Source organism: Schistocerca piceifrons, chromosome 2, assembly GCF_021461385.2.
Source record: "Schistocerca piceifrons isolate TAMUIC-IGC-003096 chromosome 2, iqSchPice1.1, whole genome shotgun sequence".
NCBI classification, from domain to species: Eukaryota; Metazoa; Arthropoda; class Insecta; order Orthoptera; family Acrididae; genus Schistocerca; species Schistocerca piceifrons.
In genome coordinates this window covers 476,092,029-476,113,893 of record NC_060139.1, presented here as the reverse complement: position 1 = coordinate 476,113,893, position 21,865 = coordinate 476,092,029, and the positions used below count along the sequence as shown (strand labels likewise).

Below are 21,865 nucleotides of genomic sequence, written 5' to 3'. Positions count from 1 at the left end.
AAATGGGGATTGACACATTGTTGGATGAACCATTCGCAGAAGTGTACCCGTGGAGGCCAATCAGCTGCTGATAGTGCCTGCACACGCTGTACATGATACAGAAACAACTGCTTCTCCCGTAGCACTCTCCATACAGTGACGTGGTCAACGTTACCTTGTACAGCAGCAACTTCTCTGATGCTGACGTTAGGGTTATCGTCAACTGCACGAAGAATTGCGTCGTCCATCGCAAGTGTCCTCGTCGTTCTAGGTCTTCCCCAGTCGCGAGTCATAGGCTGGAATGTTCCGTGCCCCATAAGACGCCGATCAATTTCTTCGAACGTCTTCCTGTCGGGACAACTTCGTTCTGGAAATCTGTCTCGATACAAACGTACCGTGCCACGGCTATTGCCCCGTGCTAATCCATACATCAAATGGGCATCTGCCAACTCCGCATTTGTAAACATTGCATTGATTGCAAAACCACGTTCGTGATGAACACTAACCTGTTGATGCTACGTACTGATGTGCTTGATGCTAGTATTGTAGGGAAATGAGTCGCATGTCAACACATTACCTTCCTTCAATTGGGCCAACTGGCGGTGAATCGTGGAAGTACAGTACATACTGACGAAACTAAAATGAGCTCTAACATGGAAATTAAGCGTCTCCGGACACATGTCCACATAACATCTTTTCTTTATTTGTGTGTGAGGAATGTTTCCTGAAAGTTTGGCCGTACCTTTTTGTAACACCCTGTATAAGAAGGCTAAAAGAACGTAAGCGCTAAATTACAGACCAAAGTCCTTAACATCGGTTTGCTGCATAGTTCTTGAGACAGAAAACGTTCTGTTCACGAAGCAGCATGGTTTCGGAAAGCATCGCTCGGTCGAAACTCAGCTTGCCCTTTCCTCACATGATATCCTCGTACTAAGGTTGGAGGACAACAGACAGAGTCTATATTTCTAGATTTCCAAAGAGCATTTGGTATGATGCCCCATTGCAGACTGTTGACAAGGGAACAACCGTACAGATTAGGTTCCCAGATATGTCAGTGCCTCGAAGACTTCTTAAGTAACAGAACTCAGTACGTTATCCTCGATGGCGAGTGTTCATCAGAGACAAGGGTATCGTCAGGAGGGCCCCAGGGAAGTTTGATAGGACCGCTGTTATTCTCTGCTGACATAAATGATCTGACGGAGAGGACAAACAAAAAGCTGCGGCTGCTTGCTGGTGATGCTGTGATGTACAGAAAGATCTCGTCATTGAGTGACTGTAGCAGGGTTCAAGATGGCCTGCACGAAACTCCTAGTGCCGTGATGAATGGCAGCTAGCTCTAAATGTTCGAGTAGAAAAATTTAAGTTAGTGTAGATGAGTAGGGAAAAAAGACCCGGAACATTCGAATACAGCATCAGCAGCGTACCGCTTGAAAAAGTCACATCAGTTAAATATTTAGGAGTACCTTTGCAAAGCGATATGAAATGGAACGAGCACATGGTTGTAGTAGTTAAGGCGAATGCTCGACTTCGGTTTATTGGAAAGGAGGCAGTACGTTGGAAACTAGTATAGCCCATTCTTGAGCACTGCTCGAGTGTCTGTTCTGCACTAGGTCGTATTAAGGGAAGACATCAAAGCAAGTCAGAAGAAGGCTGCTACATTTGTTACAGGCAGGTGCGATCAACATACAAGTATTAAAGAGATGCTTCAGGATCTTCAGTGGGAATCTTTGAGGGAAGACAACGTTCTTTTGGAGGAATACTGTTGAGAAAATTTAGAGAACCGGCATTAGAAGTTGACTGCAGAACGATACTACTGTCGCCGACGTAAATTTCGTGCAAGGACTACGAAGATACTAGAGATTAAGGTTCGTACGGATGCATATAGACAGTCGTTTTTCACTCGCTCTTTTTGCGAGTGGAACAGTAATGAAAATGATCAGCAGAGGTACAGGGTACCCTCCAACACGCTCTGTTCAAATGGTTCAAATGGCTCTGAGCACTATGGGATCTACCTTCTGAGGTCATCAGTCCCCTATAACTTAGAACTACTTAAACCTAACTAAACTAAGGACATCACACACATCCATGCCCGAGGCAGGATTCGAACCTACGACCGTAGCGGTCGCGCGGTTCCAGACTGTAGCGCCTAGAACCGCTCGACCAAAAGGCTCTGAATGGTGGCTTGCAAAGTACGTATGAGGATGGAGCTGTATTCCTATAACGTAAGTTGGGATCAGCGAAGATTGGGTTTGCAAACTCGTAGTGAAAGCGGTACATGTGGAGTTTGAAGAATCAAGAATACTCATACCCATATAAATCGGCTTCTTGAATGACACTGAAATGTTAACCATATCCACAGCGAACAGTTCTTGATTGAAGATGCTGGTCCACTTCAAAATTGACATGGCGATGTAATATCTTGCGCCCTAACGCCCATCCCAACCATAAATTAAACATATTTTGCGGTATTCAAAGAATAAATGTACTCTTTCAACCAGAGTTACTGGTCGAAGGAGATGCCATAGGTGATTCTAACAATTTTCATCCTCAACCTGAGGCGTTGCTGGAGATATCTGCAGCGCAGAATGTGTGTCTGCATGTTACCCTGCATCAGCCTGGAGACCGAACTATATTGTGGGACTAAGTGCTCTGGACGCAGAGGCCAGTCACTGTGCACGTCATGCAAATTGGTGGTGTGTTACAGGTCTTCCTCTAGGACATACCGCTTAGCAGTATTCTCAGCTACATCATGGGTCTTTTCCTTCAGTCTGGCGATTTTCCCTTTCGACATCCATCAGAACGCCCCAGTCGACTGTTGTATGACTTGCCTGTAGAGGTAGCTCTATATTGTGAGCTGACTTACCCTATGAGAGAGGTTGGTGGTGTTAGTGATGAAAAGAGCATAGTCCAAACTTCGGGGAAGTCTGGTGTGATATCATGATGTGATTCAATCGCAAAGTCGTTTCTAAGAGTGTGATACTCGTCCATTTTTTCGAAATGCAGGAAAGAGCTTTGGTAAGGCACTCAACTATGTACCTCGATATATAATCACATGCCCATGAACCAGTTAATGGTTGGTCCAGCTTCATCCCTCTTCAGAAAGATATTACTGCTAAAAAAATGTATTTACAGTCCTGAATGTAGATGAGGAGGATGAGTACTGCTTCACATTGTCACCTCTGGTTAGCGACAGAAATTGCCCTGCAAATGGAGTGCTTCTGAGCGCTTACAATACATCAAATGTCCACAGGCATTATAATTTCAAAGGAGTTTGATTCCTCGTAAAAATCCAAGACATACCGAAACTAGAGAAGCAGAATCCAGACCATACAGTTCATCTTTACAGCTTGGATCTTGATGATGATAGTGAGCCAGAAGAAAATGGCCGTTAGCACACTGTGCAGAACAAAGAACTCAAGAACAAAGCAGTTGGACACCTCTACTTTTCAAAATTAGGCAGCCAGTATTCAGTCATGTAGATCTGTTGCTATTCTCCAACAATGAGAAGCAACACTACGTCCTGATGAAAATCATGTCCCACCTGCTTTCCGAGCAATAGAGCAAAAATCAACACGAACGACCTTTTTGCTGCAGATGTCGCAACTCTTTTACTAGGACTATAGTTTCTCGAGAGACATATTACTGATTGATTGAATTAAAAACTGGTATGTTTGGAAACGCTTGCCGAGGATGAAATGTTTTTAAAGTTTAAAAATGCACTCCATAAGAAGCAATGTCCCTTAATCATGGATGCAGACTTGTGAAGGTGACGCCTCTGCCTGTCATTCTGTCTTCACAGAACGACACATATTACATGCGGCATCGTATCAAGTTGTATGCTCATATGACAGCATTCACAACAAATTTGAAATATGCATTGGGGATAATCCTGTGAGACGATGTCTCGCTGAGCTCGACAAACCTGTTCGGGAAGTAGATGGCGTTAATCACAAAAAAGTTCGCATGACCGACTACATCTACATCTACGTGATTACTCTGCTATTCACAATAAAGTGCTTGGCAGGGGGTTCAATAAACCACCTTCAAACTGTCTCTCTACCGTTCCACTCTCGAACGGCGCGCGGGAGAAACGACCACTTAAATTTTTCTGTGTGAGCCCTGATTTCTCTTATTTTATCGTGATGATTATTTCTCCCTATGTAGGTAGATGCCAACAGAATGTTTTCGCAATAGAAGGAGAAAATTGGTGATTGAAATTTCATGAGAAGATCCCGTCGCAACGAAAAACGTCTTTCTTTTAGTGATTGCCACTCCTGTTCACAAATCATGTCTGTGGCACTATCTCCACTACTTCGCGATAATACTAAACGAGCTGCCCTTCTTTGAACTTTTTCGATGTCTTCACTCACTCCCACCTGATGCGGATCCCACATCGCACAGCAGTACTCCAGAATAGGGCGGACAAGTGGTGTAAGCAGTCTCTTTAGTAGACCTGTTGCACCTTCTAAGTGCTCTGCCAATGAATCGCAGTCTTTAGTTTGCTCTACTCAAATTTTCTGTGTGATCATTCCTATTTAGGTTGTTTGTAATTGTAATCCCTAAATATTTAGTTGAATGTGCAGCCTTCACATTTGTGTGACTTATCGCGTAATCGAAATTCACCGAATTTCTTTTAATACTCATGTGAATAACTTCACACTTTTCTTTATTCAGCGTCAATTGCCACTTATCACACCATACATATACCGTATCTAAATCAATTTGCAATTCGTTTTGGTCATTTGATGACTTTTCAAGACGGTAAATGACAGCATCATCTACAAACAATATAAGAGGGCTACTCAGATTGTCTCATATGTCGTTAATATAGATGGGGAAAAACAGAGGGCCTATAACACTTCCTTGGCGAACGCCGGATATTACTTTTGTTTTACTCGATGACTTTCCGTCTATTACTACGAACTGTGACCTTTCTGACAGGAAATCACTAATCCAGTCGCACAACTGAAGCGATATTCCGTAGTCACGCCCTTTGATTAGAAAACGCTTGTGACGAACGGTGTCAAAAGTCTTCTGGAATTCTAAAAACATGGAATCAATTTGACATATCCTGTCGATAGTACTCATTACTTCGTGAGTATAAAGAGCTAGTTGTGTTTCAGAATAACGATATTTTCTGAATCCGTGCTGACTATGTGTCAATGAATCGTTTTCTTCAAGGTAATTCATAATGTTCGAACACAATGTATGTTCCAAAACCCTACTGCAAATCGACGGTAGTGATATGGGCCTGTAATTTAGCGCACTGCTCCTATTTCCCTTTCTGAGTATTGGTGTGACGAGCAATTTTCCAGTCTTTAGGTGCGGATCTTTCTGTAAGCGAGCGGTTTTATATAATTGATAAATGTGGAGCTATTGCATCAGCATACTCTGAGAGGAACCTGACCGGTGTACAATCTGGACCGGAGGCCTTGGCTTTATTAAATTATTTAAGCTGCTTTGTTACACCGAGGATATTTACTTCTACGTTTTTCATCTTGGCAGTTGTTCTTGACTGGAATTCAGGAATATTTACTTCATCTTCTTTGGTGAAGGAGTTTCGGAAAACCGTGTTTAATAACTGCTTTAGTGGCACTATCGTCAGTGACTTCACTGTTGTTATCGCGCAATGATGGTATTGATGCGTTTTCCCGCTGGTGTGCTTTATGTATGAGCAGAATCCCTTTGGGCTTTATGCCAGTTTCCGTGACAGTTTCGTTGAGGAAGTTATTAAAAGCATCCCGCTTTGAAGTACGCGCTATATGTCGAACTTCTGCAAAACTTTGCCAATCTTGGGAATTTTGCGTTCTTTAAAATTTGGCATGATTTTCTCTTTGCTTCTTCAACGGCGATCTGACCCGTTTTGTGTACCATGGGGGATCAGCACCATCACTTATTAATTTATGTGTTCCATATCTCTCAATTACCGTCGACACTATCTCTCTGAAGTCATTCCACAACTTTTCTACTCTTATATGGTCAGATCGGAAGGAGTGAAGACTGTCTCTTAAAAAAGGCGTTAAGAGCATTTTTATCACCTTTTTTTTAAATAGATAGAGGCCTACTTTGCGTTTCTTTTTGTTGGTTGTAGGTATTACAGTATCCACTCTAGCAGCAACTGCCTTGTGGTCGCTAATCCCTGTATTCGTCGCGATACTCCCTATTTGTCTAGGATTTTTTGTTGCTAAGGGGTCAAGTATGCTTTCGCAATCATTTATGCTTTGAGTGAGCTCATGAACTAATTGTACAAAATAATTTTCTGAGAACGCATTCAGTATAATTTCGGTTGACGTTTTATGCCTGCCGCCGACTTCAAACGTATAATTTTTGCACCATGTGGAGGGTAGATTGAAGTCACCAACTATGATTGTGTGAGTGGGGTACCTATTTGAAATGAGACTCAAGCTTTCTTTGAACTGTATTTTTTGAGTCGGGGGTCGGTAAAACGATCCAATTAATAGTTTAGTCCGATTGTCAAGTATAAGCTCTACCCATACTATTTCGTAGGAACTATCTACTTCAATTTCACTACAAGATAAACTACTTGTGACAGCAATAAAAACTCCGCCAACAACTGTATTTAATCTGGTCTTTCTGAACGTTAGATTTTGATTGCATTTATTTTCGGTTTTAGCCAGCTTTCTGAACCTACAACTATTTGAGTTTCAGTGCTTTCTATTAGGGCTTGGAGCCCTAGTTCTATCCCAACACAGCTACGACAATTTACAAATACAATATCGATCGTTTCAACAACTACTTTACTGTGTTTTACCTGCCCCCTTTTAGACGGACGCCCTTTCTGTGGGTTCCTGAGAAGCTCTAACCTAAAAAATGGCCCAGTGCTTTCCACACAGGCCCGCTACCTGTGTACCCGCTTCCTGTGTGTAGTGTACTCCTGACCTATAAAGCGGAACCCGGAAACCCACCACCCGATGGCTCAAGTCAAGGAATCTGCAGCGTACACGGTCACAGAACGGCCTGAGTCTCTGATTCAGACCCTCCACTCGGCTCTGCACCAAAGGACCACAGTCGGTTCTATCGACGATGCCGCAGATGGCGAGCTCCGCCTTAATCTCGGAAACAAGACTGGCAGTCTTTACCATTTCCGCTAGCCGCCCGAAACCAGAGAGAATCTCCTCCGATCGAAAGTGACACACGTCATTTGCACTGACATGAGCCACCACCTGCAGTCAGCTGCGTACTGTACTCTTCATGATATCCGCAAGCACCCTTTCCCCATCCGGAATGACTCCCCCCAGTATGCACATGGAGTGCACACTGGCTTCCTCCCCCCCCCCCCCCCCCCCGATGGCAGCCATGTTCCTAAGGGGTCCCATTACGGGCCTAACGTCCGAGCTCCCAACTACCAACAAACGCATCCTCTGTGAATGTCCAGGCCTTGTGGGCCGAGAAACTTCCTCTGGGAACAGGGTAGACGACTGCATCCAGCCTAGAGACTTCGTCAGCCACAGATAACGCCCAAAACCTGTTCGTCAAACGAACCAGGGAGGCCCTATGACCAGTCCCTTGGAAAGTCTTTCGCTGCCTGCCAGACTTTAGAATGATCTCCAACTCGACCACAGGTGAGGCGTCAGCCTCAGTGCAGGCAATACCCGGGGCGGTCACAGCAGTGGACCGATTGGAGGACACGTGGGTCATGCTCGACGTCCGTTGCATCCCCGCATCTGACCCCCCACAGTGATGACCTATAAAGCGGAACCCGGAAACCCACCACCCGATGGCTCAAGTCAAGGAATCTGCAGCGTACACGGTCACAGAACGGCCTGAGTCTCTGATTCAGACCCTCCACTCGGCTCTGCACCAAAGGACCACAGTCGGTTCTATCGACGATGCCGCAGATGGCGAGCTCCGCCTTAATCTCGGAAACAAGACTGGCAGTCTTTACCATTTCCGCTAGCCGCCCGAAACCAGAGAGAATCTCCTCCGATCGAAAGTGACACACGTCATTTGCACTGACATGAGCCACCACCTGCAGTCAGCTGCGTACTGTACTCTTCATGATATCCGCAAGCACCCTTTCCCCATCCGGAATGACTCCCCCCAGTATGCACATGGAGTGCACACTGGCTTCCTCCCCCCCCCCCCCCCCCCCCGATGGCAGCCATGTTCCTAAGGGGTCCCATTACGGGCCTAACGTCCGAGCTCCCAACTACCAACAAACGCATCCTCTGTGAATGTCCAGGCCTTGTGGGCCGAGAAACTTCCTCTGGGAACAGGGTAGACGACTGCATCCAGCCTAGAGACTTCGTCAGCCACAGATAACGCCCAAAACCTGTTCGTCAAACGAACCAGGGAGGCCCTATGACCAGTCCCTTGGAAAGTCTTTCGCTGCCTGCCAGACTTTAGAATGATCTCCAACTCGACCACAGGTGAGGCGTCAGCCTCAGTGCAGGCAATACCCGGGGCGGTCACAGCAGTGGACCGATTGGAGGACACGTGGGTCATGCTCGACGTCCGTTGCATCCCCGCATCTGACCCCCCACAGTGATGCCCCTTGGCTGCAGCTTCAAGCTGTGTGATGGAAGCCAACACAGCTTGGAGCTGTGAGCGAAGGGTGACCAACTCAGCTCGCATCTGTACACAGCGATCGCAGTTCCTATCCATTACTGAAGTCGCTCCTATTTGTAGATCGTAAAAATTGTAATAAACGATCGGTGTGCTCGGCTTGTTAGTAGCAGGAATTTGAAGTGCTCTCTCACTGACGATCTATCCGACACTGAGCTGTTCTAACCAAAACAAACAAAAGTATGTATGATACGAGGGTCGACATAAGAGCCGATAACAACAGCAACACTGTATGCTACATTGTTATTAAAATAAAAGTTTGTACCTTATAAGCACTCGACCACACAAGAAATTATAAAAATAAACTAGCAATTAAACAGGTATCTATAAATATATGTCGCTCCTGTTGGAAGCTCGTAAAAATATATAACAAACGAACGGTCTACTCGCGTTATTAGCAATAGGAACTCGAGTTGCTCTCTCACTGATGGGCTATCTGACACACAGGAGAATCAAGCCTGGTAGAAGCAGGCAGTTGCTTGTCATATTTGTGGGGTGCCATTGGATAGGAAATCGGAATTTCCTCAGAGTGACCACTGACATCTAATGGGAAGTTCAGCAGTGCAGTCCGGAATGAATACAACTCGAAGTACCAGGTACCACAAACGGTACCTCTCTTCCAACATAATTTGAGTGGGTATGATGTCTGCTCCCTTACTGAGCACATGGATGATTTCTGTTTGAAACGTTATAAGACGAGTGTAATTCCTGATAACACTGAAAATTACATTTCATGTACCAAGTGAATCATGCTGAATCCTGACAAAAATAACTCTCTGCTTCACGGATTCGCTACACTTCAAGCACGCCTCTATTCAGAAAGCTGCTGAGGTGATGCACCAGGAGAATGTGTGCATATCACCATAGCTCTGTATCACGATGCTGAAAAGTTTCGGACCGTGATTAAGAAGGGGGTCTTTCCATACAAATACCTGAATGAGATGAAGTGTCTCCATGAAATCACGTTGCTGGACATAACAACATTATCCAGGAAACTGACAGGCACTACCGTAACCGATGCTGAGTATGAGCCTGTGGAGAATGTTTGACAAGAGTTAATTATCTGTCAGTGAGGGGAATATGCGAGATCGTACATCAATAGCGATGTATGACTGCTCGTGGACATCTTCGAGAAATTTCGGAGTATAGGATTGGGCATCTGCCTTCTGCTTCACTGCGCCAGGACTTTCAAGGGACATAGTGTTAAGGAAGCTGCATGTCGGTATTCAACTGTTGACTGATACTGACATGTTGTTTTTCTTCAAACTCAGGGTTCATGGTCGGCTTTGCCAGTCAGTGTACAGGTGTACTTAGGCGGACAACCTAGGAATGAGCGAGTAGGAATAGAGGACGTCTGTAAACTTGAGTTACGTCCTTTACATGGATGCAAACAACCTCTTTGGGCAACTCGTGCACTAGTCTGTGCCGATTGGATGGTTCTGATGGATGTCCAACGGAAAAATGGCCAGACTGAAGGAAATGATCCATGGTGTGGCAGAGTGCTGCGGTAAGGGATATGTCCTACAGGCAAACGTGTAGGACACTACCAATTTGCATGAAACGCACAGTGTCCAGAGCCCCTAGCCTCACAGTGCAGTTCGGTCTCCAAGCTGGTGACAACACTGGGAAAAAAGCAGAGATATATTCTATGCTATAGAAATGTCCAATATTTTCTCAGGTTAGAGATGAAACCTGCTAGAGTAACATGTGGCATGCTTTCGACTAGTCACTCTGGTTAAAAGAGTACTATGATTTAGAAAGCGAAAAGAAGGCATCCACAATGTGTGATTTCGAAAAAAGTATTTTAGAAATTAATGAACGATTCAGTTTTCGGAAGAACCATGGAAATTTTTAGGGAATACTGAGGAATTCATTTAGTTTGCATTTGGGATGGACGTACAGCATAAGAAATTACAACACCAGGTCAAATTTTAAGCAGGCCACCATCTTCAATCAAGGATTTGTCACATACCACGTAGATGAAGATGGCACCCAAGGCAGCCTAAGGTGTGCATCATGTGGTCACAAAGGCTCTTATGAACAAGGATTACAAGAGGTGCCTGCTCGAGGGCGTCACCAATGCTCCGCATCTGTTGCACCACGTAATCTTCCTATTGAGAGGCCATGAGGTACATACTGCATTGTCAGGACGACATGTGGTTCATCTGTGAGGCTGGGCTCGAGAGCCTCCTGTACTCATACTAAACACTGAGTGATTGAGTGTGTGCCAGGTTAATTTAGAGTGGATGTTTACATGGAATAGTTGGATGAGTAACCTGTCACAGGTGTGTGTGTGTGTGTCTGTGTGTGTGTCTGTCTGTCTGTCTATCTGAATACGTGGGAATGACTGCACAATATATGTGCTTCTAAATTTTGTATGTAGTTGTGTGTGTGCTTTTCCTTCACCCCAGGATGGCCTTCAATATAAATTGCCCCAATGCATAATCTGCCATTACAAGTGATGTCATCAAACTGGTTATAGCCGGTTGTGGGCCAGCACCTACACTGCTATCCTACTGATTCTTTAAATCAAGTTATGTTTACTTCTAAATCACGTCCCATGAAATCCTGTCCCTTTAAATTACGTTCCTTTACTTCCAGCACACGCACTGCTATACTACTTGTGTGTTACCAGTTACGCCTTGTCCCTGTTATTGACGAATTTGACAGGAAGGCATCATTCAAAACCAAGGGTTTCTCTGAAAAAAACTGCACTGATGAGCTAAAACAGTACGAGCACCTACCCCTGTTGTTCACCTTTGAAAGGCAGTACACAAGCGAGTCTGCCCGGCATGGCTTCGACGAGCCCTTGGTAGGCTTTGCGAAGGTATGTCGAACCAGGTGTGTGTGCTCAGGTCACGCAATTCCTGTACATTAAGGGCCGATGGTTTTTGGGGGCGGAGCTGGCACAAGATAGTGTCTCAGACGTGCATCATCACGTTCATATCAAGCGAATTTGGTGGCCAAGACATTAACGTGACTTCACTTTCTTGCTCCTCAATCCACTGCAGGATCACTCTTGCTTTCTGGAAGATGCCAGTGCCATCGGAGAAGACATCAAACATTGAGGGATGCAGGTGGTCCATAATAATGTGCACTTAGTCCACACCTGCCATGCTACATTCAATTACTACTGTGGAAGCCCAGGTGAATGTCTCTCAAAGCACAGTCCTGCCCTCAATATCTTACGTCCTTGAACTGGCGCATGTTTCGAGCATGATTTTGCTTGGATGAAGGCGTATCCTGGTACGACCATCGACCTGGTCTAGCAAGAAACGTGATTCATCCGACCAGGTGACACGTTTCCATTGGTCCACCGTCCAGTCTCTATGATCCCATGTCCATGGCAATCGTCGGTGGGTCAATATGTGAACAAATAGGGATCGTCTACGGCGAAGCCCCATGTTCATCAATGGGCGCCGAATGGTATGTTCCGAAACAACTATGCATGCATCAGCATTGTACTCTGTCGTCACATCTGCCACAGAGGCAAAGATGAAGGCGGATGTGATGGAAGTTCAAATGTTTAGGTAAACTGTTTGTCAAGTCGAGAAAATTAGAGTTTCTGTGTACACATGATTACTACAGTGGGTCGTTTAAATTCTTACCAACTCCTGAGAGTGGGCTGGTGACTGAATTGTTTTACCACTATTTGCCATTCATGAGGGCAAATCAGAGAGTCTTTGCCCCTGTTCTGTATTAGGCAAAGTAAGGTACATACAGTAAATGAAAAATGTGTATTCTATGTACCTTGCACTATTTTTCCAATAGTTCCCACACTGGTTCACACATCTATTCCATTGCAGCACTAAATATGAGATGCTCCTGCATCCGACTGACTACAGAACCATGTTCGGACAGCTGTCTTGGCTTCATCGTTACTTGTGAATCGCTGCGTTCCCACGCGATGTGCTAAGCTCTCAAAAAATAGCTGTGATTTGCTTTCACCATTGTATTAACGCGGGAAATGTTGTCGTCAGTCAACTCATTGCCATGCAAGACTTCACAGCCTTTGTCGGACTCACAGCACCAGTACCTCACAGTTTTCAAAGCGAGACAGTTTTCCCCATACGTGGGCTGCATTCACCTGGAGATTTCGAGGGCGTCCTTGTCTTGCTCCATAGAAAAAGTATCACACTTCGTTGTTCTAACGCCTTGGACGTGTGAAGCACGAGCGCCATCTTTAACAACTGACAGCAGCGCCTTGTGGCGGAGCTACCGGCAGATAAAGCCGGCATGAACCAAGAAAGGTCCAAGTTGGTAATGGATATGGTGACTTCGGACTTATAGCCGTAATTTGGTTACCAAAAAACTGGGAGAAAGACTTTCTGAATTGCCCTCCTATGCTCTGCTTTCCAGCCAATCAAGCGATGCAGTACATTGATGAGTAGAACTGCTCGGTGCCAGGTGTGTTGACAGGCGGCGCTGTGTTGCAGGAGCTACTTCGGGAGCAGCGACGGCAGCTCACAGTACTCGCTGATCCGTCTGCCCATGGGTGGCACCGACTTCTCGGTACGCAACTACACGTATGATGACAGCAATAAGCCTGACCCGTCCCTAAAGAACTTTGCTCTCCAGCCGGAAGACATCGAATACAAGGTAATTTGTGTTATTACGTTCCTGCATTACATTTAGGAATCAAGAGTTCCGATGCTGCATGATCATCAGAACTTGTATAGACCTGTTCCTACAGCACCTCACACAACTGTCTGTATACTTCCTAAACGTATTAAAAATAAAAAGCGCTTTAATTTATGTAAACATGTCAAGGATAGCGTTTTATTTCCATGTACATCTACATCCATACTCCGCAAGCCACCTGACGGTGTGTGGCGGAGGGTACCTTGTGCAACGAAGCGCACTGCTCTCCGCTGGATCTTCTCTAACTCTTCTATCAACCCTATCTGGTACGGTTCCCACACCGGTGAGCAATATTCAAGCAGTGGGTGAACAAGTGTACTGTAACCTACTTCCTTTGTTTTCGGACTGCATTTCCTTAGGATTCCATATGATTAGTTACAGGGTTGGTCCGCTGGCGACACACAATTCAATTAATGTCATGCACTTTATTTTCCGAAGTGTGAGACTACTTCTTTTCAAAGTTATTTGGGATTGCTATTGATTATTCATCAGTTCTCACTTCCGCCAAAAGTCAAGACCAGTCTTCGCAGTTGTAACAATTAATCCTTTCGTGGGCACAATTATTGAGAAGTTTTTTTAAATGAATGGAGATCAGTTAGTAGTTAACAGATAGGTAAATTTATCATGCAGAATATCAAATTTGCTCCAACCTTGAAAGTGAGGTCACACAACAAGGTGGGAAGTATTCTTCCCACTGCCCTTCCTTGGAGTTAAATGACAAAAACAACTTTTTCAATGTATGCCATATTTATTTGATAAATTTACTTCTCTTGTTACAATGATTGTTCACAGTTACTTGCCATGAAATTTTCTGAAACATGGGTCTATGCAAAGTGGTATTTGAAAGTATGTACAAACACAGCGAGTGCTCTTTTCCACAGCTTTGGTACTACAATGGCGGCATGACCAGTAGGTTTCTCCTAAAATGGGTTGATGCTCCCCTACAGCCAAATGACGAAAATCTTCAGGTACTTTACCCCTTTTTGTCAGAAAGACAGGTTTTTGTCCACGCCTTTTTTGGGATGATAAGCCAGCGATCAATTGCCTGGCTAGATGGATCCTGTATGTGAGCTGATCATGCTGTCCACTTTCTCTTTTACTGATTTTCCACAGGATAAAACTGTTCACTGCAGCAACGTCCATCAGGAAATAAAATATTCTGTACCACCATTTTACAGAACGTCTGCCAATAGCATACCTTTCTCGTGATTGATCAAACTTATCGACAGCACCCATTATTTTGTTGCATACTGCCACAACTTCAGGACAAGAAATCTCTGTACTAGTACCATCCTTGTTTTTTCTTTTCACTGTGGCTGTTTCTCATGGGTCATGAATTGAGGACAGGAAAGTGACTGGATGGTTATCCATCCATTTTACTGCAGAAATGGCTCCTTTTGTTTCAAACTGGAATTTTCCTCGTTCCAATTTTACGTGCTAAATTTGGGTAAATCAAAAGTATTTACCTTATACTATACCTTTGAGGAAAAAAAATCACAAAATGTCACGCAAACACCACTAAAAGGCTCCTCTATAGAGCAACACTCAGCTATACAATGGCTCTGCGCGAAGGCACAGCAAAAACGGCGGGAACTTTCGATTGGAAGTAGTACCCTATACTGTTCACTAGGTGGTAACACCATACAGAGGTGGGAACTGTGAATCCCATGGGACTAGGAGCGAGTTCGTTGTAGTGGGAAGCATGTTTCCCACGGCTCACGAAAGGGTTAAAAGGTATATTCCATGATGAAAAATAAAAGAAGTCAAAGACTATTGCCCCCACCCACCTCCGTCTAACTACGATACGACAGAAAAGATGGTTCGGTTAAATAATATGAATAACTATGAAAGAAATATTTGTTTTTTTTTGGTAGGATGTTGGCCATCCTTGTGTATAAATTACAACTTTTGTCCGATGAACGATCATGCACAACACAGTACGATGTTTCTGCAAAAAGGCACCAATTTCAGAAATTGTCCTTTGAGCGGGAAAATTGGACAATTTATTTCGACAATGCCCCACAGAGATTTCGTAGCTATTCTGACTTCGGGCATTGGGGAAGGGGGTCACAAGAGTTGTAGTATTACATCAGCGTGTTGTTTAAACCAGTCTTGGACAATTCCAGAAATGTGAATGGAAGCAATATTATCTTTGTGGACAGTTCGTCCACCAGGGAACACACACTGTGGCATCGCGTGGAAAGCGTCACATAGTAGTTTGACATATTCTACCTTGTAACCTGCCTACGCAGGACAAGTAGGTCAGAGCACGGTGTGACACTGCGCCCCACAACAGAATATTTTCTTACATAAAATGTGTATATTACTACATTCCTTCCTTGCAACTATAAATTCTGTCGTTTGCAGCCCCCACTCAGAAATCCACTTGCTGAGTAATTTAACTGTATGTGTTTGTGACAATCTTTTTAGTATTATTACGCAGTAGGCAAGTGTCTAAGACATGTAAGCTACGTGCGAATTCAGGCTTTCCGGCGAATTTCGAAGATGAATTCTTCTCAGGAAATGAACCGAATATTGTCTTCATTTCGATGCAACTTTTTAAGTTTCGTACTATGGGATAGTTTGTTATTAAAATTTTTTCTGCTGCCGTTCATCATTTAAATTTTATGCATTTGTTTCACGGCACCGTTCAGGAAATGATTCCTATGCTGAAGTGCGTTTTCGTGTATAATGGTATTCATGCACGATGCTTTCTATGCGTGAGTTGCTGCATTATTCTGTTGCGTTTCCAATGATATTTCAACTTGCGCAATTTTCTAAATAACGACAGATCTTTATACACTGACTGACGAAAAGGAAAACTAATTGAATGTTCACGCGTTGAGAGGATATGTGATGCTATTTCAGTGATTATAAAATGAAGTCGAATTTACGAAGAACTTCTCAGTATGAGCCCACTTTTCAGAAAGACGTTATACCCCCTGTGGCAAGAATGAATGCACTGATTCCGTTTGGAAGGTTATCATAAAACCTTTGAATCCTCTCCCGAGGAAAACTAGCTCACAATGTTGTTGTAACTTGTCCTTGACATCATGGAACTGCTACTGGGATGCAGTTGACGCCCGATATGCTGTCGAGGACAGATCTAGATATTTTGACGGCCTCGGGCATATCTCAGCACCACGCAGAAAGTTCGTAGAGACATGTGTCATGTGTGGAGGAGAATTTTCCTGTTGAAAAACAGCACCACGAGACTGTCGTATGACAGATAAGAGATGAAGACACAGGATCTACTAGCGCTGACCCAGTGGTAGCTGATGGCTCCCCACATCATGACGCCAGGACCAACAGGGCTGTGGAAGAATGAAACCTCCCCAGGTCGCCACCATACTCCCGACGACGGTTATCATCTGTGGTGGTGCACAACCGCGATTCATCGCTCAACACAATTTGATGCTATTCATCCGCAGTCTATGCTTCTAGGTCACGACAAAACTCCAAACTTACCCGTTTATTCTGCGGTGTTAACGGCTGCCTACACATGGGAGGGTAAGACCTTACCCCAATTGCTGTTAGTTACCGACCAATGGTGCGAAATGATGCAGAGTATTGAAACGAATCCATTACTTATTCTTGTATGCCAGGCCTATATATAAAGGAGTTACGTTTTGCTTGGAGTACAATAGGGCGATCCTCCCTTGTGGTGATTAGACATGATCGACTGGAATGTTGACGGCCAGTATGCCTGCCTTCGCCTTCCCATGCTGTCCAGTATCGGGCCACTGTCACATTCGAATGTCCAAAATTTGTATACTGCACAATTCGATCAGCTTGCCAAATGGAGAGCATCAATGTGGCCCTTTCCAACTCTGTCAGATGCTGATAATGCTATCATACTAGATTATGTGGCATCGTCGTGTCATTCACAGTGACCAGTCAGCATCTGGCGCTGATCACGTCCCTCTTATACCCTACCAGATCTGGTAACAACACTAAACACGATCGACATTAATGCATTCTGGTGGACCTTCCACCTGTCGCACAGAATTGTAACTCTAATGACTTATGTACTCACCGATGCTGGGTGCATGACATCCAACCATGTGTTTTGGTGCTTCACTTTTTTGTCAGAGTATATATACAGTGTAATGGTTCTTTATTTACGTGACCGTTACGGCCCTCCAACCCCAGTTCTCGATACCAGTAATATCGTACTACTTTTCTGCGAAGTAACAGACATATTTTTGTGACAATATTCACATTTGGTTTTATTAATGTGTAGGTACTCCGATGTTACAGTGATATGGTTCTTGTGTGTATTCATTTCTGTGAGACTGTCATAATCTTTGACTTATTTGTAACCGTTTTGGCGCGAATGCGCACAGAGCAGTCTTTGTTTCACTTTTCAGAAGTCGAGTTGTTATTTCGCTTTGTAAAAGAACAGTCAAGTCTTGTGTTTGGTTAAAGTGGAAATTAAATATATGAAGATTGATACAAAACTGTTTTCTTGATGATGTGACAATTAAGAAGATATATATTTGAATTTACAAGAAGTTTAACAAAAATGTGGATCGTGAACACCAAGTCAAAAATTATTTCTACCATACCATTGTTCTGATCTGGGATTGTTTGATCATTAAGAATTTCCTGAAAAACGCATTTGTTAGGTCTTCAAATATTGCTAAAATACAGATCTGAATCTTCTAGCAGTCAAATTGGAATCACCCTAGAATCAACAAGATGAGCCATAACAACTTCGACGAAATCTACGTGGGAATCCATTCAAGATAAGTGCCAAAATTAATGACTTTTTACAGTGACTTCATTATTTCCATTCTGACGATACCATCCACAGTCAATAACTTTGTTGTTGCCCGATAAAGCGAACATACACTGCGTGAGCAACATTATTGATCTGATTTTTAACCTACTTTGCAAGTGGTGATATTGTTAGAACAGTTAATGGCGAATTTACAAAAATCTCTTCCTTATTATTTCTTTTAGTCTTCGTATGCAACAAGTCTCACATATTGTACATCTCTCTCCCAATTTCCTGTGCACAATGTTTTGTGTCGCCTCATTGTCACTGTAGGCTTGTACCATAGGAACCAAGGAGTGGATGTTGTTTGGTGGCTGATATCCTCTTCCATAACACAGACTGCACGCATTTATTAACACGGTTCTTTATTCATAAGAACAAGAAGTTACTTAAGATAGTCCAGGTGTTGTGGTACAAGCTCTTCTGTAATAATTCACTTTAGCCTCACTGCTGGTGTAGTATACATCCCGCTATGCACACTACTCTACTCGCTAGATACTGACTGACTCTGAGCTAGAGGCTGCGCTAACTGCGACTGCGATTCCCACTCGGCTGCGACTGAAGACTCGAATTGTTGACTCACTGGATTACTGATTGGAACTGACTGGTCCGCGGCGGCGATTTAAATACTAGCGGTCGAGAGGGCGTTGGCGGCACGTTGCTTGTGAGCCTCTGTTTGGTCTATCTCCTGCTCACTTATCGATCTTCTCGCATCCTCTTTGCCGCCCAGAGTGCTGCCACCAGCTTACGCTAGCACACAATGCACTTTGAAAACAGATACAAAAATATTTTACACAGAGACACTCGAAAAAAGTTTTGCATCACCTCGGTCCCGAGAGTTCAGTAACCTGTACAGAAAACTGGAATAGAGATCAACATAAACATCATTTCCACCCCTTCTTATTGCTGATGAAAACCACACATTGCATGTTGCGCCATAGTACAGCGAGACCTTTAGAGGTGGTGGTCCAGATTGCTCTACACATGGATGCCTCTAATACCGAGTAGCACGTCCTCTTGCATTGACCCATGCCTGTATTCGTCGTGGCATACTAGCCACAAGTTCATCAGAGCACAGTTGGTCCAGATTGTCCCACTCTTCCACAGCGACTCGGCGTGGATCCCTAGAGTGGTTGGTGGGTCGCGTCGTCCATAAATAGCCCTTTCCAATCTACCTCAGGCATGTTCGATAGGGTTCATGCCTGGAGAACATGCTGGCCACTCTAGTAGAGCGATGTCGTTATCCTGAAGGAAGTCATTCACAAGATGTGCACGATATGGGCGCGAATTGTCGTCCACGAAGACGAATGCCTCGCCAATATGCTGCCGGTGTAGTTGCACTATCAGTTGGAAGGTGGCAATCACATATCGTATAGCCGTTACGGCGCCTTCCACAACCACAACCATGTCTGAACAACATCGCTTTGGTTCACTCCGAGACGCACACTTTCCTTGTTGAGAGCCCTTCCTGGCACAAAGTAGCAATGCCGAAGCAATCAAACCACGATATTGACCGTCTAGGCATGGTTGAACTACAGACAACACGAGGCCTCCGTCTAATACGCGAAGCTCATGCATGCTCGGTTACATCTTAGGGAGGGTTTAGTGACATCTTTTAACAGTCAAAGGGACTCTGCCTGTGATACAATATCCACAGTCAACGTCTATCTTCAGAACTGGGAACTGGGGTGATGCAACACTGTTTTTGATGTGTGTAGTTGACAGAACAGTATGTATACTCCATGAAGCATGTATACAATTCTTTAGTCCAGACACATACTTTTTACATATAATAGGTGTAGGAAATTAAGGAGGTGGAACTTGGATAAGTTGAAAGAGCCAGAGGTTGTTGAGAGTTTCAGATGGAGCCTTAGGCAACGATTGAGAAAAGTAGGAGAAAGGAATGCAGTAGAGGCGGAATGAGTAGCTTTAAGAGATGAAAATGTGAAGGCAGCGGAGGATCAAATACATAAAAAAACAAAGCCAAGCAGAAATTCATGGATAACACAGGAGATATTGCGTCTAATTGATGATAGGAGAAAATATAAAAAAGCAGTAAACGAAGCAGGCCAAAGGGAATACAAACCTCTAAAAAATGAGATTGACAGGGTGTTCAAAACGACTAACCAGAAATGCCTAGAGGACAAATGTAATGATTTAGAAGCATGTCTCACTAGGGGAAAGATAGATATCGCCTACAGGAAAATTAAAGAGGCCTTAGGAGAAGCGGTTGTATCAGTGTCATGAGCTAAAATGGAAAACCATTACTAAGCAAAGAAGGGAAAGCTGAAAAGTGGGAGAGGTATATAAAGAGACTATACAAGGGAGATGAACTTGAAGGCAGTATTATAGAAAGGGAAGAGGACGTAGACGAAGATGCGAGGGGAAATATTATACTGTGAGGATTTGACAGAGCACTGTAAAATCCAAGTCGAAACAAGGCCCCGGGATACTTCAACTAAAAGAAGAGACAGTTTGATAGTAGACATTTTGAGGTATCAAAGAGTCGGAAATTTGGTAGCGGAGGGAAGTGTGGTGAGTAAAAAATTGTAGGCTCGATTACAGCAAGTAGGTTCAAACGTGTGTTGATGGCAGTAATTATGCTGATATGAAGAGACTTGGACAGTATAAACTAGTGTGGAGGGCTGCACCAAAAAGTATTTGCAGTAAAGGTCACAGCAGCAACACTGTTTACTTGTGTGCCTGCCACCCTCTTTGTGTGCTCCACATTCCTCCACATATCTCTGTACATGAAATGTAACGTCCCGACTGACTGTCTCACTGACTCATCATCGCCCAGCCAAAAACCGTTAAGGATAGAAGCTCGAAAGTTGCAGCGGGTGTTGATCTTATACTACGGGCTCGTTCAAAAAGCGATTTTTCGAAGTTCCATCTCCTAATGGGGTGAAATAGGGAAGGTCAGAAATAAAGAAATACATATTTCGGCATTTTTCAGAAGTAACCCTATGGGGATGAAATAGTGAGTGAAAAATTTTTAGAAAATAAATAATTATTACAGAACTACTGAAGTACTTTTATAGCTACATCTATGAAAATTGCTATTTCACTTCTTTATTACAAATAAAAAAATATGTGTTTCAGTGTTTTTGGGAATTCAACCCTCAGAGGGGACAAACAGGGGATGAAATGTTTTATGACAAAATATAATTATGAAAGCATTATTAAATTTATATATAGTGTATGAAAATTTGAATTTGGCTTCTCAGTTAGAACTGAAGAACATGTGTTTGACTGTTTTTGTAAATTCAATCCCTATGGGGATGAAGTAGCGGGTGAAATTTTTTTATGAAAGTATTTCATTATGCAAGCATTTTTGAAGCCAAATATATGAAAATATATATTTGACTTCCTTATAAATAAAACTGGAATGTCACTGTTTTTGGAAATTCAACTCCTGAGGGGGGCGAAATAGGGGGTGAAGTGTTTTATGGAAATGTTTCATTGTGAAAGCATCTTTAAAACTAAATCTTTGAAAACTTGTATTTGGCTTCTCGGTTAGGAATGAAAAAATATATTTTTCATTGTATTTGAAAATTCTACCCCTAAGGGAGCGAAATAATGCCAGACTGATTCACTGAGGTCATTACTGCACAGCTCAAACCAATGAATGACAGAAACTTCAAATTTGGAAAGCGTATTCATCTTAAACTGTAGGACTGTTTACGAGAAGATTGTTCGAAATTCTTAACCTTAGGGGATGAAATAGGCGCTAAATAAGGGATAATAGCCTTTTTGAAAATATGTCGCTATTAAGATAACAAGAAAAAAAAGTCTGAGAATTCTTAGAAATTCAACTTAAAAGGGGGTAAAATAGTGGGTGAAAGATTTTTTTGAAAATAAATCATTATTAAAGAACTA

At 43.5% G+C, this 21,865-nt stretch overlaps 1 protein-coding gene across 1 annotated transcript in view; it reads left to right on the top strand.

Moving 5' to 3' along the window:
* Positions 1 to 21,865, top strand: part of LOC124776203 (lysosomal acid glucosylceramidase-like) — a 141,788-nt gene that overhangs the window by 65,948 nt on the left and 53,975 nt on the right. The window contains exon 4 of the mRNA XM_047251037.1: positions 13,002 to 13,164. Coding sequence (XP_047106993.1) covers positions 13,002 to 13,164 — 163 coding nt within the window. The remainder of the gene's footprint in view (positions 1 to 13,001; positions 13,165 to 21,865) is intronic.